General features: G+C 54.2%; 1 protein-coding gene and 1 long non-coding RNA gene across 2 annotated transcripts in view; one reads left to right on the top strand and one right to left on the bottom strand.

The window, feature by feature from the left end:
- The first annotated feature begins 204 nt into the window (after positions 1-204).
- Positions 205-18,451, top strand: part of LOC142930370 (transmembrane protein 132D-like) — a 34,746-nt gene continuing 16,499 nt past the window's right edge. Inside the window, exon 1 of the mRNA XM_076072573.1 lies at positions 205-740. Within this exon, the coding sequence (XP_075928688.1) occupies positions 632-740 (109 nt within the window). The 5' untranslated portion in view covers positions 205-631. The remainder of the gene's footprint in view (positions 741-18,451) is intronic.
- LOC116950058 (uncharacterized) lies at positions 14,603-17,970 on the bottom strand. The gene is made up of 3 exons (XR_012946333.1): positions 17,694-17,970; positions 15,283-15,474; positions 14,603-14,773 (listed from the first exon to the last, which is right to left on the bottom strand). It is a non-coding gene; the product is annotated as an uncharacterized LOC116950058 (long non-coding RNA).

Raw genomic sequence — 18,451 nt, 5'->3', positions numbered from 1 at the left:
GAGAGTGGAGGAGGGAAAGATGGAGAGTGGGAGGGAGGGATGGTGGGTCAAGGGAGGGAGGGAAGTGGGTGCAGTGATGGGAGGGTGAGGAGGAAGCCGCCGGGAGCGTGGAGGAGGGGAAGACGGAGTGAGGGGGGTTCTGGGAGGGTCGGGGTAGCAGGGTGGGGTTTAGGGGAAGAGGAGGGGGGATGATTGTAGGGCGGAGGGAAGCAGTGAGTGCACGGGGAGGGGTAGCGTGTAGTTGTAAATGAAGCGGGGCTCTTGTGAACTTGATGCGCCCACAGAGAGAGAGCAGAGCAGGGTGAGAGTGAGAGGGCAAGAGGAGAGCGGCGAGAAGCAGAGGGACGAGAAGAGAGGAGGAGGAAGAGGAGAGAGAGTAGAGACCGGAGGAGAGGAAAGGAGAGGGAGGAGCAGTGGAGAGAGAGCGAGAGAGCGAGGGAGGGAGCAGCAAGAGACAGGATCCAGGCGTCTCTCCTCTCCCACCGCAACTCAGCCGCGTCCCGCAACGGAAACGGGCCCGACATCAGCACCATCAGCAGCAGCAGTACTATCAGCAGCATCAGCAGCAGTACTATCAGCAGCAGCAATCAGCAATCAGCCCCACGGGTAGCGGAGCCGCGGAGAGATCGCGATGGAGGAGCGCTCCGGCCTCTCCTGCTGCGCGTGGCGCGGGGCCACCCTCCTCCACCTCGTCCTCCTCCACCTCCTCCTCCTCGTCGTCACGGCGGCCTCAGCTCTCCGTGAGTGACTCTATCCCTGGGACAGGGGTCCCCACAACCCCGGGACACGGGTCCCGTCTCATCGGGAGATGAGCTCCAAAGAGACCCCGCAAACCTGCGCTGCACCGCCCCCACATCCCGCGGAGATCTTGTGGGTTGTGATCCCCGGTTTCGAGATCTTGATTCACCCTGATAGGAGGTTTTAAGTCCCCCTGATAGGAGGTTTCGAGTTCCCCTGATAGAGGCTTTTAGACCCCCTGTAAGCAATTTTGAGTCCCCTTGGTATGGGTTTTGAGTCCCGTTAATATGGATCTTTAGTCCCCCTGAGAGTGGACTTGAGTACATCACTGGTGGGGGGTGGGGGGTCTTGAGTCCCAGGTTAATGGGGCCTTGAGTCCTAACTGGATTCGGGGTGTCGGGTCTCCTCGAATTAAGGGGGCCCCCGACTCGTGTGTTTTAAAATAGGCGGCTGCAATCGAGGGGTGTGGGGACGAGGGTTGGTGGATCGCGCAGAGATTCGCCGACTTGAACGAGTGCGAGCAAGCGCTGTGAGAGAGTGGGGCTTCAGGCAAACGTCTCGTGAATCGGCGAGACTTTGCCTGTATCTGCCGTCTGCGATTGTTGTCGTCGTCGTCTGAATCACGGTGGTTAGCGCGCTGCGCTGTGGTCTCGGGTCCACCTGCGTTCGATTCCAGGCCACGGCTAACATCAGTGGCGAGTGACGTCTGAACTGGTGAGGTGGGTGTGGTGCTTGCACGGTGCCTGTAAGTCATTGTGATTCGTCTTCCGTTCAGCGTTAATGGAGAGGGCAGTGTTCGATCAGTGGCACGAGGAGGAGAGTGCGGGTGGGGGCACGGGTGTGTGTGTCTGTGTGTGTCTGTGTCTGTGTGTGTCTCTGTGTGTCTTTGTTTATGTCTCTGTGTGTCTGTCTGTGTTTCTGTGTGTGCCTTTGTTTCTGTCTGTGTGTGTGTCTGTGTGTGTGTCTCTGTGTGTCTTTGTTTATGTCTCTGTGTGTGTCTGTCTGTGTGTGTGTGTCTGTCTGTGTGTGTGTTACTGTCTCTGTGTGTGTGTCTGTGTGTGTTTCTGTCTGTGTGTGTTTCTGTCTGTGTGTGTGTTTCTGTGTCTTTGTTTCTGTCTCTGTGTGTGTGTGTGTCTGTCTGTGTGTGTGTGTTACTGTCTGTCTGTGTGTGTTACTGTCTCTGTGTGTGTGTTACTGTCTCTGTGTGTGTGTGTGTGTCTGTCTGTCTGTCTCTGTGTGTGTATGGCTGTGTGTGTCTGTGTGTGTCTTTGTTTCTGTCTCTGTGTCTGTCTGTCTCTGTGTGTGTATGTCTGTGTGTGTCTGTCTGTCTCTGTGTGTGTATGGCTGTGTGTGTCTGTCTCTGTGTGTGTGGCTGTGTGTGTGTCTGTGTGTGTCTGTCTGTCTCTGTGTGTGTATGGCTGTGTGTGTCTGTCTCTGTGTGTATGGCTGTGTGTGTCTGTGTGTGTCTTTGTTTCTGTCTCTGTGTGTGTCTGTCTCTGTGTGTGTCTGTGCACTCTCCTGCCATCACGGGTGGAGCGGTGGCGCAGTGGTGAGCGCACTGCGCTGCGAACCCGGCGAGCCGAGTTCGATTGCCGCTCGCGCCCAACAGACAAAAAGTGGCGAATATGTGAGCATGTCTTGGGCCTCCCCTCGGTCGACTCAGGCTTCAATGAGTACCTGGTGTAGCGGTGTGTCGTAAACATCAGCACTGGGGAGACAAAGGCGGCCGGGCGTGGTGCTGCCCACACGCACGCCCCTCGTGTGTCGTCTCGGCCCTCAAGGGTGCTCGCTCACAGCACTTGCCCCAACAGTTTGTTGAAGGCTATCCGGGGGATCTTTGGCTTTGTCCACTGCCATGCCGTGTAATGCCGTAAGGCTTGGGATGTGGCCAGGTGGCTCGATCCCTCTGCGAGTCTGCAGTTATCTGTGCGCGTCTATCGATCTCCCTGTGAGTATGTGGATCGATGAGGAAGGGTCATTGCCCGAAACGTCATCTAGTATATATTTTCTTTTAAAGGCCGCATTGTTGTTACTGACGAATTAATTGGGTTGTTGTTGTTGCTGTTGCTGCTGCTGTCCACTGCTCGTGCACCAAATGCCACAAACATCGGCAGATATTTTTGTTTTGCACCGCGGTAATCTTTGCTCCATGCGCAGCGATGTTCTTCTTGTTAAAGTTGCCCTGCTGAATCATTTAGCGGTCGCAGCCACGGTGATGGCATCCGCATTGAGGCATCGGTTTGCTCGTCTCCTGTTTACAGCCCCGAGGCGCTGGTGACGATTCCACATTCCTATGACGGGGGAGGGGGGGGGATGGGGGCGGGGGGGGCGAGTCTATCCATCGTCACAACTGGCTTGTTAACCAATCTATCACTGCGATGATGAAGTTTTTGATGCTATATGGTGTATTTAAAAAAAAAGATCTATATATTTTTGTTTTCACCAAGTCATGGCCCACTGCGCTACGGAACTCTTCTTTAAAAAGCGACCTGGCCACAAATGAGAGCTCGACGAAGACGGCTGATCACGTGGCGATTTTTACAGCGGCAGCCAAAAGCTCTAAACGCGTGTGACGTTGATTGCAAATGTGGAGTGCAAAAAACCAGATAACCCCCCCCCATCACCACCCCCCCCCCGCCCGAGGAAAACAAATCCACGCGACCACTGAGAGAGAGACGCACCGCGAACTCCAAATATACAGCAGCAGCAGCAGCAGGGGTCGAGCCCACGACCTCCTGTAAAGCAGGCGAGGTAGTTAACATCTCCTAGCCACCGTGACGCCCACCGTGTACAAGGCTGCGCTATGCTGCCTCCTGTGGAGCTGTTGGTGGGAGGGGGGGTGGGAGGGGGAGGGGGGGGCCGTTATCAGACGGGAACAGTGGGAGGATGAGGAGGAGGAGGGACTGCACCCACGGGGTAGAGAGCCGGGGGAGGGGGGGGCACGGGGGAGGTAGGAGCAGGGGGGGGGCAGGTGCAAGGCTCCTTATCACGATTGAGGGCTTTTAGGGGAGAGGCTGTCGGGGTGTTCGGCTGCGGCGGGGGTGAGGGGGGTGAGGAGGGGGGTGAGGAGGAGGGGGGTGAGGAGGAGGGGGGTGAGGAGGAGGGGGGTGAGGTATTCGCACCCCGCTCATCACAAACAGAGAGACCTCCACGGTGACGCGGGGGCTGTCTGGGAGCCCAGCGCCCGCGGGTCACCGCTGAGCCGCCACTTCGCTTCACTCGGCCCCCTTCTCTCCCCGTCGACTCCGCTGTTTGAAAATAAAGCGCGGAGAGAGAATCGGGGCCGCGGAGAGAGAATCGGGGCCGCGGAGAGAGAATCGGGGCCGCGGAGAGAGAATCGTGGCCGCGGAGAGAGAATCTGGGCCACTGAGAGAGAATCGGGGCCACTGAGAGAGAATCGGGGCCACTGAGAGAGAATCGGGGCCGCTGAGAGAGAATCGGGGCCGCAGAGAGAGAATTGGGGCCACTGAGAGAATCGGGGCCACTGAGAGAGAATCGGGGCCACTGAGAGAATCGGGGCCACTGAGAGAGAATCGGGGCCACTGAGAGAGAATCGGGGCCACTGAGAGAGAATCGGGGCCGCGGAGAGAGAATTGGGGCCACTGAGAGAATCGGGGCCACTGAGAGAGAATCGGGGCCACTGAGAGAGAATCGGGGCCGCTGAGAGAGAATCGGGGCTGCGGAGAGAGAATTGGGGCCACTGAGAGAATCGGGGCCACTGAGAGAGAATCGGGGCCACTGAGAGAATCGGGGCCACTGAGAGAGAATCGGGACCACTGAGAGAGAATCGGGGCCGCGGAGAGAGAATCGGGGCCACTGAGAGAATCGAAGCCGCACCAATCTGCCGCTGGAGTGCCGGGGGAGTTGTGCAAGGGGAATATTTTCCAGCAGCTGACAACAACAATAATAATAATAACTTCAACAACATCATCAACAACAACAATAATAATAACTTCAATATCATCATCAACAACAATAGTAACAACATCAACAACAATAATAATAACTTCAACATCATCATCAACAACAATAATAACAACATCAACAACAATAATAATAATAATAATAACTTCAACAACATCATCAACAACAACAATAATAATAATAACTTCAACAACATCATCAACAACAATAATAATAATAACTTCCACAACATCATCAACAACAATAATAACAACTTCAACAACATCATCAACAACAATAATAACAACTTCAACAACAACAATAATAATAACAACTTCAACAATAATAACAACTTCAACAACATCATCAACAACAATAATAACAACTTCAACATCAACAACAATAATAATAATAATATCAACAATATCGACGACAATAATAATATCAAGAACATCAACAATAACATCAATACTACCAACAACAATAATACCACCAACGTCAACAATACCAACAACAACGATGATAGCCATAACAACAACAAACAGCAGCAGCAGTGTTTCCAATGTTAGGACGTATCGGGAAATTCTGCCACTGTACGGGGACCGGTCCCTTTACAGTGGCACAGGGCGCACAATCGCTAATCAGAAGGCCGTCGCGAACCAGACGGCCGTCGCGAACCAGAAGGCCGTCGTGAACCAGAAGTACGTCGCGAACCAGAAGGCCGTCGCGCACCAGAAGGCCGTCGCGAACCAGAAGGCCGTCGCGAACCAGAAGGCCGTCGCGAACCAGAAGGCCGTCGCGAACCAGAAGGCCGTCGCGCACCAGAAGGCCGTCGCGAACCAGAAGGCCGTCGCGCACCAGAAGGCCGTCGCGCACCAGAAGGCCGTCGCGAACCAGAAGGCCGTCGCGAACCAGAAGGCCGTCGCGCACCAGAAGGCCGTCGCGAACCAGAAGGCCGTCGCGAACCAGAAGGCCGTCGCGAACCAGAAGGCCGTCGCGAACCAGAAGGCCGTCGCGAACCAGTCGCTTGACCGTTTAACCGCCCGCGCCCACCAAGGGCTCCACTTTGTTTTCGCTCGGCGGTGACCCAGTCACTCCCTTCGGCCCCGACGGGTTATTAAACCTTTACGGTTCTCAATCGAAATTTTTTTTTATGTTTTCATAAATACATGGGGTTTGATGAAACAAGCTCATTTTGTGTAACTTACGTGCCCGTGCTTAATTTGTGTTTTCGATCATTTACCTTAAAATAAAACCCGCCCATGTCTCGCGCCCCCCAGGGAGTGCGTGCTTAGCACAAGGTTAAGCACCACGGGCTTTAGACGTTCGCATATCCGACCTCGTACTCGTCACCGCCTCTACCATGTGAATGCTTCTCCTTCTGATCGTTTGTCCTTCCCCCGCGCCTCCGATGAGCTCGGTTAGCTACGTACGGTGCGAAAGAAGTTCCACACGACACGCACACACATACGTAGGGTGCTGGATGTGAAATTCCGATTCTCAACCCTCTGAGCGATTAACCCCTGACCCATGACCAAACAATCATTCGGCGTCGCCGTGAAGAATGTCAATAACAAGTATAACATCTGACTAGACGTCGCTCCCACCTATCTGTCTCCACAAAAACAATGAATGAATAAATTAAAAAAATAATAAAACATTTACCCATCCCATCGGCCACACGGTCTTATTCTGTAAAGTGCATCTCATTGGGTTCAACACCAAAGGCTGAACCTCTTCCGACATGCGGCGTCTCCATCAGCAGATTTCGGCGTCTCTCCCGATTCGGTCCGACGTTCGCAAACCGCACCCACTCCTGCCCGGTTTCGACATTGAGCGGTCTCATCGGGTGTGTCGTCAGGCTCGCTGGAAGCAATGCTGGGCGAAACGCCAGATGATTATTGACGTGGGCCCCCTCTCTGTTAGACACGGGTCCTGGTTGGATGCAAACCAATATGTGATGCGTTACACCAACTATCCTAAGGGGGTAGATTGATGGGTAGGGAGGGCCGGGGTGGAGGAGGGGGGGGGGGTGTAGGAAGTGGGGGTGTGTTTGAGGGGGGATACAATAAAAATATAATTTCCTCCGAGGTGGAGGAGGAATTCGCTATCAGTGTCGAGGTCGCATAACGCGCTCGGTATGACCGTGGGTCTTCACTGCCACCGTCATCGCTGTTCGTATCGCGGTGATGCATCGCACCTGGCGTTAACGTGATACCAATCCACTGCTGGATGGACCCCACCACCCCCAACCATCCTACCCCACCACCACCCCCGCCACGCCGTGCCGGTCCTGGGAGCATGTTTCGCTGTGCGTGGTTCACAAAATCCGTTTTTACGGGACAACGCTGACTCCCTCGCCACGACGCATGCGTCCGCCTCTCCGCTTGCAACAGTTTTCTCTTTTTGCACATCCCATCAGCAGCCGCACGTGCGCACGCACGGACCTTCCTTTCAGTTTTATAGCAGCGTTGCTTCAGGAGCAAGCAACAACTCTGGACGGGTTTCGGCTCGCGGTGTCTCATCAGCAGCAGCAATAGTGAGGCTTTGCTTGACTCTGTCTCTCTCTCTCCGTGTTGCTTGTCTTGAAGCAACGCTGCTGAAATGACGCACTCCCAGAAGGCCGTTCGAGAGGCGGGTATGTGGAGGGGGCATTGATTGTTGATTTCTTTTGTCCACACGGCCGCTCACGGTTACTTTGAGCGCGGAGGGAGCGCGCTGCGCCATAAACCCCAGGATACCTGAGTTATATTCCCGGTCACGGCTAACATCAGTGGCGAGCGATATCCGAGCCGCACCTGGATATACACCGCCCCCACCCCCTTCCTGCAAGCAATTTCCATTAACAGACACGGCATGGGGAGGCCTTCATCCAGCAGTGGAGTGATTTGACCGAGAACCGCAAACTGATTTTAAAAAAAAATTACTCAACGGGATCGTCAATAACTAAGTGTGGTCTTCGAAGGGACAAGCATATGTAATAGGTGACGTTTCGGACAATGGCCCTTCTCCAGAGCGCACAAACCGGTGCGCGTGCGAGTTTTTGTGAGACCTTCATAGGTGCTCGCTAACAGCACTTTACCCACCAATCTGTCAAAGCTATACGGGGGGGGGGGGGAATTTTGTCTTTTTTGTGCTACACCATATGTGCGTACCCTTATTGACACGGGCACACACATTCGGGCATGGCGTTTTTATTTTATTTTCCCGAGCGTCCTTGAATCTGGAGAATACGGGGAAGGAGAGGAGGGGCTGTGAGTAGCTGGGGAGATGAGGCTATTGATTTTATTAATTGTAATTACTCAGCAGGCGATTGTGTCCTGGCTATTTGTGGACAAATGTTACAACAACAACAACAAAGAGAAGAGCCCTCGGTACGATGATTGTGGGGCTAATCGCTTGCAAGACGTCACTGTGAACCCGGTCAACCGAGTTTATTTACCTCCTTGTCCGGCCACGGAGAGACACGGGGAGTGCCGGGGCAGAGAGAGAGAGAGATGGGGAGAGAGAGACGGGGAGGACGAGAGAGAGATGGGGAGAGAGAGACGGGGAGATGGGGAAGGGGAGGAAGAGAGAGATGGAGGGAGAGAGAGACGGGGAGATGGAGAAGGGGAGGAAGAGAGAGATGGGGAGAGAGAGACGGGGAGGAAGAGAGAGATGGGGAGAGAGAGACGGGGAGGAAGAGAGAGAGATAAAGATGGGGAGAGAGAGACGGGGAGATGGAGAAGGGGAGGAAGAGAGAGATGGGGAGAGAGAGACGGGGAGATGGAGAAGGGGAGGAAGAGAGAGATGGGGGGAGAGAGAGACAGGGAGATGGAGAAGGGGAGGAAGAGAGAGATGGGGAGAGAGAGACAGGGAGATGGAGAAGGGGAGGAAGATAGAGAGATGGGGAGAGAGAGACGGGGAGATGGAGAAGGGGAGGAAGAGAGAGATGGGGAGAGAGAGAGACGGGGAGATGGAGAAGGGGAGGAAGAGAGAGATGGGGAGAGAGAGACGGGGAGATGGAGAAGGGGAGGAAGAGAGAGATGGGGAGAGAGAGACAGGGAGATGGAGAAGGGGAGGAAGATAGAGAGATGGGGAGAGAGAGACGGGGAGATGGAGAAGGGGAGGAAGAGAGAGATGGGGAGAGAGAAACGGGGAGATGGAGAAGGGGAGGAAGAGAGAGATGGGTGGAGAGAGACAGGGAGATGGAGAAGGAGGGAGAGACATGCACAGGGGATTAGGCAGGCGGGGAGAGAGACGTGGGGGTGGCACGCGGAGGGAGAGAGGTAGGGACAAATACACAAGGAGATGGATTCGGGTGGAAGAGACACGGGGAGAGTGACATGAGGAGTGAAAGGCAGGGGCAGAGGTACAAGAAAAGCGACAGTGGGGAGAGAGCCAAGGGGGAGAGAACGGCAGAGTGGGGGTTGTCTTACGTGGAAAGAGGCACACGGAGAGAGAGACAAAGAGACGACGGACCCCAACATCTTTAGGGGCTGGTCAACGTGCTCTTCGGCTACGCCAAGCTCGCCAGATACAGGGCGAGGAAGGTGGCCCTGGAGGGGCAACGTCCAGCCAGCAGCCTGGGCATCTTCCGCGCTCTGATCGGAGCCAGGGTGTGGCTGGAGTTCCGCCGTGCGCGGCTGACCCACGCCGTGCCGGCCTTCAAGGAGCAGTGGGCGCTGGAGGAGGCCGTGTGCTCGGTGGCAGATGACGGTAGAGAGCTCTGCATGCAGATTGTGAGCTACCCGTCGGAGGCCGTTTGACTGTGGGAAGGGCTGCGTGCAGATGCAGCACTTGTCGTAGTTATACAAAAAATTGTTGGGTCTTTCATTTAAAAGGGGGGGGGGGGGTTACATAAAGCAAAGCATTAAAAAACGAAATGATGAACGAAGCAAAGTGCCGACTACATCGAGCATCTTCTTGTTTGCTTTGATCGTAAAAAAAGAGAGACAAGGGGGGAGGTGGGGGGACAGACACAGGAGGGTGGCCAGGGCGGAGAGCAAGGGAGAGGGGGAGGGGGGAGGGAGAGGGGGCGAGAGGGGGAGGGGGGGAGGGAGAGGGGGCGAGAGGGGGGAGGTCGAGGCAGGAGGTTGTGGAAGCGATGATCCTGGAGGTCGGAAGAGAGAGACTGCTGCTGCTGCTGCGTGTGGCCGCACGTTCGATGAGAGCGGAGAAGCGAGAGGGAGGGAGAGAGTGCGAGAGTGCGAGCCGGCGATAGGAGAGAGAGGGGGGGGAGAGAGAGTCTCTCCTGGGAGAGTTAAGTGTTGGAGAGTGTTTCCCTCGTTCGTGCCGACTCCCCTGGGGAGGGCTGGTGCCATTGGCAGCGGGAGAGTGGGGATTGTGAGAAGGGAGAGTAAGGGGAGAGTGGGGATTGTGAGAAGGGAGAGTAAGGGGAGAGTGGGGATTGTGAGAAGGGAGAGTTAGGGGAGAGTGTAGGGAGTGTAGTGAGTGTGTTGTGGCAGTGTGCAGGAAATGTGATTGTTGGGCAATCTGCAGAGTGTGTGTGGGATTTGTGGGGAGTGTGGGGGGTTGAGTGTGTGTGGTCAGTGTGTGGTGAGTGTGTGTGGTCAGTGTGTGGTGAGTGACCACACACTCACCACACACTCACCACACACTGACCACACACACTCACCACACACTCACCACACACTCACCACGCACACTCACCACACACTGACCTCACACTCACCACACATTCACCACACGCTGACCACACACTCACCACACACTCACCACACACTCACCACACACTCACCACACATTCACCACACACTCACCACACACTCACCACACACTCACCACACACTCACCACACACTCACCACGCACACTCACCTCACACTCACCACACACTCACCACACACTCACCTCACACTGACCACACACTCACCTCACACTCACCACACACTCACCACACACTCACCACACACTCACCTCACACTCACCACACACTCACCACACACTCACCACACACTCACCACACACTCACCACACACTCACCACACACTCACCACACACTCACCACACACTCACCACACACTCACCACACACTGACCACACACTCACCTCACACTCACCACATACTCTACACGCACACTCACTACACACTGACCACACACTCACCTCACACTCACCTCACACTCACCACACACTGACCACACACTCACCTCACACACTGACCACACACTGACCACACACTCACCTCACACACACAGTGTGAGGTGAGTGTGTGAGGTGAGTGTGTGTGGTGAGTGTGTGTGTGGTGAGTGTGAGGTGAGTGTGTGGTCAGTGTGTGGTGAGTGTGAGGTGAGTGTGAGGTGAGTGTGTGGTCAGTGTGTGGTGAGTGTGTAGTGAGTGTGTGTGTGGTGAGTGTGTGAGGTGAGTGTGGTGAGTATGTGTGTGGTGAGTGTAAGGTGAGTGAGAGTGTGGTGAGTGTTTAGGTGAGTGTGTGTAGTGAGTGTGTGTGGCGAGCATGAGGTGAGTGTGTGTGGCGAGCATGAGGTGAGTGTGTGTGTGATGAGGAGGAGGATGTGATCAAGAGCTTCACAGCTCATCGGATTTCTCCTCTAGTCGAAAGAATCCGATTCTGCATCACCACTACCGCAGCTCGCTCGCATTGTCGGTCACATTTTCTCGCAACCCTTCTGCGCGTTGGTGGGCGAGACTCACAAACGGCACGGTGGCAACTCAAAGCAGTTCTCTGGAGCTGGTGGCCTGGGCAAGGCTGGCAGCCTGTGCGCGTGCACCGGCGCGCGTCCGCGCGGTGTTTAACTCTCCAGCCGTTTTCGCGAGCTGAAAACTCAAGGTGGCTTTAAAAAAAAAATCTGTTTCGATGATTTGTCGTCGGCTACAGATGGTTGATGATGGTGACAATGATGGTGGTGGCGGTGGTGATAATGATGATGGTGATGATGATGATGATGGTGGTGATAATGATGATGGTGATAATGATGATGGTGGTGATAATGATGATGGTGGTGATAATGATGATGGTGATGATGTTGGTGGTGATGGTGATAATGATGGTGGTGGTGATGATGGTAATAATGATGATGATAATGATGGTAATAATGATGATGATAATGATGGTGGTGGTGGTGGTGATGGTGATAATGATGATGGTGGTGATAATGATGATGGTGGTGATAATGATGATGATGGCGATGAAGATGATGGCGATGATGATGATGGCGGCGATGATGATTATGATGATGGTGCTGATGATGATGGTCGTGATCATGGCGATGATGATTCACCATCGTGATGACGTTAGTAATAATGAAGAGTTTAATGATTAATTTACGACCACAGGATACGATCTCCTCACCCCATCTCATCGCCCAGCCTCGTTGGGGGTGGGGGAGAGAGAGGGTGAGTGGCTGAGTGGGGGCGAGGTGGGGGGCGCTGTATAGTTTACGAGTATAATATTTTACGAGCCACTTACAAAACAGAGTAACGTCTCCCATGTATGCTTTTGTTGTTTCTGTCTTCCAACAACTTTTGATCGATCCGGGTCGACAGAAGCCGGAAGAGGGGGAAAACCATTCTAAAAAATAAAATCCGACCGTCCGCTCGGATGTACGCCCGGCGCTGTCTGTTGAACTTCTTTCGCACCGTGCGTAGCCAACCCGTGATAATTAGAGGGTGCGGGGATGCATGGCTCGGCTGGCGATCTTCGCTCGCCGGGAGCCGAGTTCGCTCTCGCTTCCATCTCCCTCCTCGGTTGCACAGACAGCGTTCCGTTCGTTCCCTCCGTCTGCCGCCCCGTTGTTGTTGTTGTTTACGAATTTCAAATTTAAAAAAAAAACACGTGCATTTAGTTTATTTTGTTGCTATAAATGTCCACCGTGATGAGCCACTTTGTTGAGCCGTCGCAATGGGTCGGAAACCAACATCAGAAGAAGAAGAAGAATACGAATCAAAAATGTCGAATTCGGTATTTTTTTTTTTTTAAAAACGTCGATATTTCTCGAGAGCCGCAATGCGACGTGGGGGAAGAAGGCGACGAAGCAGTCCTCAAGGAGCCGCATGCCGTTCCGTCTGTTGCGGGGCAGGTCGCGTCTGATAAACCAGTTAAGAGGTCGGTGGGCTTTAGCTGGAAAAATAAATCATAGTTCGGTTTTATTTGAATAGATATATATTTTTTTAAAGTGATTTATTTGCCCATCCTATACTTTGCCCTCCAATCGTGTGTTCAGTATTGTTTGTTTTTGTAATGTTCTGACCCCGTGCGCCTACTGGACATCTGTGTAAAAAAAAAAGCTTCATAGCTCATCGGATTCCTCCGGTATAAATACATATTCTGATTATTATCCTTGATCGATCGATCGACCTTCATCATCCAACCTTCCTTGAGCCACGTGACGGCGCCCTGCCCACTCCTCGCCGAGTCTCCTCCTGCTGGCATCGCAGCCTTCTGAGGCTATGGAACATCGAGGCGACCGCCCTGGGCCCCGCGATTTCGGGGGGGGGGAGATGTTCTTCGACGTCACGGTGTCCGATGTAATACTTCCGCGCTAGTCTGAAGGCGTCGGGGGGTTCACGCGGTGTGGGGTTTGCTCCGGGCCCCGCAGACCCCCCCCCCCCCCCCGGCCCTGTCAGTAGCGATGTGGTGCAGAAACGAAATGCCACAAATGTTGAGGTCTGCTGCTGCTACTCGTGACGACGAGAGGGCTTCAGCAGAGAGAGCTCGTGTCTTCTTGCTGTTCCCTCCTCCTCAGTTGAATGAGCGCGGACAAACAGTGGTTTTACTCCACGGTCTCTATGAAGCTGTATCTCTGAGTCTCCATGTATCCTCTAAGAGTCTCTGTGTATCTCTATGAGTCTCTGTGTATCCATGAGTTCACTGCAGGGTCCATAGTGCGGGCTACGTGGCCACAATCGCACCACTGTGACCGTGCCTTTGATGTCTCATTCATGAAGGCGACGTGCTGCAGCAACGGCCTTAGGTCCGTGGTTCAACCAGCGGTGAGCGAGTGGGTGAGTGGGTGAGTTGGTGATGGTTCAACCAGCGGTGAGCGAGTGGGTGAGTTGGTGATGGTTCAACCAGCGGTGAGCGAGTGGGTGAGTGGGTGAGTTGGTGATGGTTCAACCAGCGGTGAGCGAGTGGGCGGGTGGGTGAGTTGGTGATGGTTCGACCAGCGGTGAGCGAGTGGGTGAGTGGGTGATGGTTCAACCAGCGGTGAGCGAGTGGGTGAGTGGGTGAGTTGGTGATGGTTCAACCAGCGGTGAGCGAGTGGGTGAGTGGGTGATGGTTCAACCAGCGGTGAGCGAGTGGGTGAGTGGGTGAGTGGGTGATGGTTCAACCAGCGGTGAGCGAGTGGGTGAGTTGGTGAGTGGGTGATGGTTCAACCAGCGGTGAGCGAGTGGGTGAGTAGGTGAGTTGGTGATGGTTCAACCAGCGGTGAGCGAGTGGGTGAGTGGGTGAGTTGGTGATGGTTCAACCAGCGGTGAGCGAGTGGGTGAGTGGGTGAGTTGGTGATGGTTCAACCAGCGGTGAGCGAGTGGGTGAGTGGGTGAGTTGGTGATGGTTCAACCAGCGGTGAGCGAGTGGGCGGGTGGGTGAGTTGGTGATGGTTCGACCAGCGGTGAACGAGTGGGTGAGTTGGTGAGTTGGTGATGGTTACGTCAGTGGTGAGCGAGTGGGTGGGTGAGTTGATGATGATGATTCGACCAGCGGTGAGCTAGTGGGTGAGTTGATGATTCTACCAGTGGTGAGCGAGTAGGTGGGTGAGTTGATTATGATGATTCGACCAGCGGTGAGCGAGTGGCTGAGTGGTTGAGTGGTTCCGCCAGCGTCTTCGAGGAGAAATGTCAAAGCCAGGAGGAAGTGCAGTGTTCGGGTTACGGCTGCGGTGTTTATTCTGGACGTCCGCATTGTTATTATTATTTTTTACGCGTGCCGAAGTACCCTCCCCTCCCTCCCTTCCCTCCTCTCCCTCCCATCCCCTCACCCCCTCCCCCATCTACTCCCCCCCCCCCAATTTCCTCTTCCTCCTCACGGCTGAATCCCACATCGACGTACGACGCCGTTTCACATGATACCGCGCCGTGGAACTCACGAGCGGAGTTCGCTCGGGAAATAAATTTTAAAAAATTCTTCCGATGGGGCCCTCCACCTCGTGCGTGTGGCCTGGGAGTGGCAGCAGCTGGAGGGGGGAAGGAGGAGGCGGGGGGGATTGGGGGAGGGGAGCGGGGGGGGGGCCGTGTCAGAAATGTGTTTTCAGGACACCTGTGAATGAACGCAACGTGATATTGGAAGATATATAATATACATTAGTGCAGCGTCTCCGTAGAGCTTTTAAGATTTGTTGATTCGTGTGGATGAGGACGCAGACCGTCGGTCGGCTACGACCGAGGAGGCGCTCGACACGGGCGGAGGAAGCGAGGGAGTGAAGTTCACGCGAAGGGCAGTAGCGATGGAAGAGTGATCAGCAGGCGACTGACCAGCAGTGATTCGAGGAGTAGCCGGAGAGAATCGGGGGGAGCGTGAGCAAGAGGGCGAGCGAGAGGGGGAGAGAGCGGGGGAGTGAGAGATTATAGAGGAGAAAGAGAGAGGGGGGGGGGGCGAGTGCGTGTTCGTGTTCGTGTCATCTTTGAGTCGTGATTGACCGTGTGTGCCGCGTGTGATTATCGATCACGGAGTCACTTCACTGACCTCTTGGGCCATCACAGCCTGGGTCTGGGTGGGGGGGGGCAGGGGGGGTTAATGAGCTGTGTCCTCTGGCCCCACACGCCGCGCTCTTACACGTGGCAGCTGCTGCTGCTGCTGTGTGAGTGCGGGGCGCCGGTGAGCGGATGGTGAGGGCTCGGGTGATGTCGGTGGATAGCGGTGGTCACCCGCTCGCTCCTGGTGTGGGAAAATGGTGAGCGCAGGAAGAAGGCGTTAGACGCGGAGCCGACCCATCAGCTCACCCACCAACTCACCCACAAACTCACCCACAAACTCACCCACAAACTCACCCACAAACTCACCCACCCCTTTCTTTCCGAATCATCCGCTCGCCTACTCACCCACCCATTCACCCATTCCACTCACCAAACCCACCCATTCCACTCACCCACTCATGCATCCGCTCACCCACCCACTCGCCTTCCAACTCACCCACCAGCTCGCCCACCCGCCCACTCACCCACCCACTCACCCGCCCACACTCATGGCGACCACCCACCCACCCACTCGCTCTCAAGGGGCACACTCCCACAAAACAAGAACCGACGATTTTGACCCAACAACATTCACCGCCTGTTGCTAGCAACTGTCCCCTTTTTACCATGCAACTCTTGGTGACAGATGCGAGTGTGTGTATGTACGTGTGCGTACGTGTGTGCATGTGCACGTGTGAACATGTGCACGTGTGTGGCTGTGAGGCGGGGGGTGTGGTGAGGCGGGGGGGGCGGTGAGGCGGGGGGGGTGGTGAGGTGGGGGGTGTGGTGAGGCGGGGGGGGCGGTGAGGCGGGGGGGGCGGTGAGGCGGGGGGTGTGGTGAGGTGGGGGAGTGGTGAGGTGAGGGGGAGTGGTGAGGCGGGGGCACGACAACCCCCGCGTTGCACGAAGGCAGATGGTTGCGAAACGTTGGCACTGGCTCGAGGCACCAGCCCGACTGCTACTCTCCCGAGAGAGAGAGAGAGCGAGCGGGACATTCCTCCTCCATTGCACCACACAACCATCATCTCACTCTGTTACCGCGCTTTATCTGCCCTGAGCGCAACACGGACATGGCCTCGCCGTGTTGTTTTTGTTTCTTCGTTCCCTTCCCCGTGATCTTTGTGAGCAACAACAACAACAACAAACAACAAACAACAACAAACAACAACAAACACAAACAACAACAACAACAAACAAAAACAACAACAACAACAACAGTAGCAGTAGCAGCTGACACCCGCGCGATGAGATGGATCACCAGCGTGTGGTTTCCTCAAACCGGGTTCGTCGTAGGATGATGATGATTGTAGTGATGGTGGTGACGGTGATGATGGTGACTATGATGATGACTGTGATGATGACGGTGATGATGACGGTGATGATGACGGTGATGATGACGGTGATGATGACGGTGATGATGATGACGGTGATGATGATGACGGTGATGATGATGACGGTGATGATGATGACGGTGATGATGATGACGGTGATGACGGTGATGACGGTGACGATGGTGACGGTGACGATGGTGACGGTGATGATGATGGTGACGGTGATGATGATGACGGTGATAATGGTGACGGTGATAATGGTGACGGTGATGATGATGGTGACGGTGATGATGATGGTGACGGTGATGATGATGATGATGACGGTGATGATGATGATGATGACGGTGATAATGGTGACGGTGATGATGATGACGGTGATGATGGTGACGGTGATGTTGGTGATAATCGTGACAGTGATGATGATTGTGATTGATGGTGATGATGGCGGTGACGGTGATCATGATGGTGACGGTGATGATGATGATGGTGACGGTGATGATGATGACGGTGATGATGATGACGGTGATGATGATGACGGTGGTGATGATGACGGTGATGTTGGTGATAATCGTGACAGTGATGATGGTTGTGATTGATGGTGATGATGGCGGTGACGGTGATCATGATGGTGACGGTGATGATGGTGGTGGCGATGATGATGGTGGTGATGATGGTGACGATGGGGGGGGATGGTTCCGCTTCTATGGGAACATCTGGAGCCATCGGAGCTCTCCCCCGTCTCATATTCCACTTGTATCTAACAATAACAACAATAGTAATAACATATTCTTTGGTCCGTTCGGTAAAGTCACTTAGATAGAAAAAAATGTTAATAAAAATAATGAAAATAAAATGAAAAAAAAACACGAATGTAGACTAGCCTGGTTCTAAATCGGAGTGAGTGTACTGGCAGTATATAATATAGACTAGCCTGGTCTAGTGAGTGTACTGAATAGTAACAACAACGTGACGTTTAAAATCGTTACTTCATGATGATTCAGGTTGTGTATATATGTACATTGAACGTCTTTCACGCAGTACCTAGCCAAGCGCACTAATCGCATTTGCGCGGGCAGGACAACGAACCAACCAGAAACAGGTCGTGGTGATGATGCAGCTGCAGCTGCTGCTGCTGATGATGATGCGCCTGGAGCTCCCGTCACTTATGCAGCTGCTGGTGTAGCTGATGTTGCAGTTGCTGATGAAATCAATGTAGTGGGCCCATTTAGACTACGGTCGACGTTACGGGTGCCAGAGTGAGCGGCAGACGGGATCTCAATTACACGCTCCCTCCCCTCTCTCTTCCTCCCTCCGCCATCTATCTCCTCTGCCTCTCCCTCCCTCCCTCCCGCCCCCCTATCCCTCCCTCCCGCCCAACAAACGAATCGCTCCCCTGACAACTTAAATTTAATTACACGTGGCTCCTAGTGGCAGCACACGTCACGTGACCTCGTTAAATCATCAAGCCGCGTGGGGCTGGGATGGAATGAGGGTGAGGTTTTTGGGTTGGGATTGAGGGTGGGCGTGAGTGTTGGGAGGATGCATTCGGCCCGGATCTGGTCCAGATTTGGTCCGGATCTGGTCCAGATTTGGTCCGAATCTGGTTCAAATTTGGTCCGGATCTGGTCCAGATTTGGTCCGGATCTGGTCCGGATCTGGTCCAAATTTGGTCCGAATCTGGTTCAAATTTGGTCCGGATCTGGTCCAGATTTGGTCCGGCATGACATCACTGGCACTGCGAACACCACACGGGGAATAGGCGAGACCATGCCTTCTTCACATATCTTTAACTCCACATAAAACACACACACACACAGTGCAGTACAATGTTTACACAATCCCGTCAGC

The sequence above is a fragment of the Petromyzon marinus genome, chromosome 38, assembly GCF_048934315.1.
Source record: "Petromyzon marinus isolate PM22_M1 ecotype Great Lakes invasive population chromosome 38, UKy_Petmar_22M1.pri1.0, whole genome shotgun sequence".
Taxonomy (NCBI): domain Eukaryota; kingdom Metazoa; phylum Chordata; class Hyperoartia; order Petromyzontiformes; family Petromyzontidae; genus Petromyzon; species Petromyzon marinus.
This window is presented reverse-complemented; position numbering and strand designations above follow the sequence as displayed.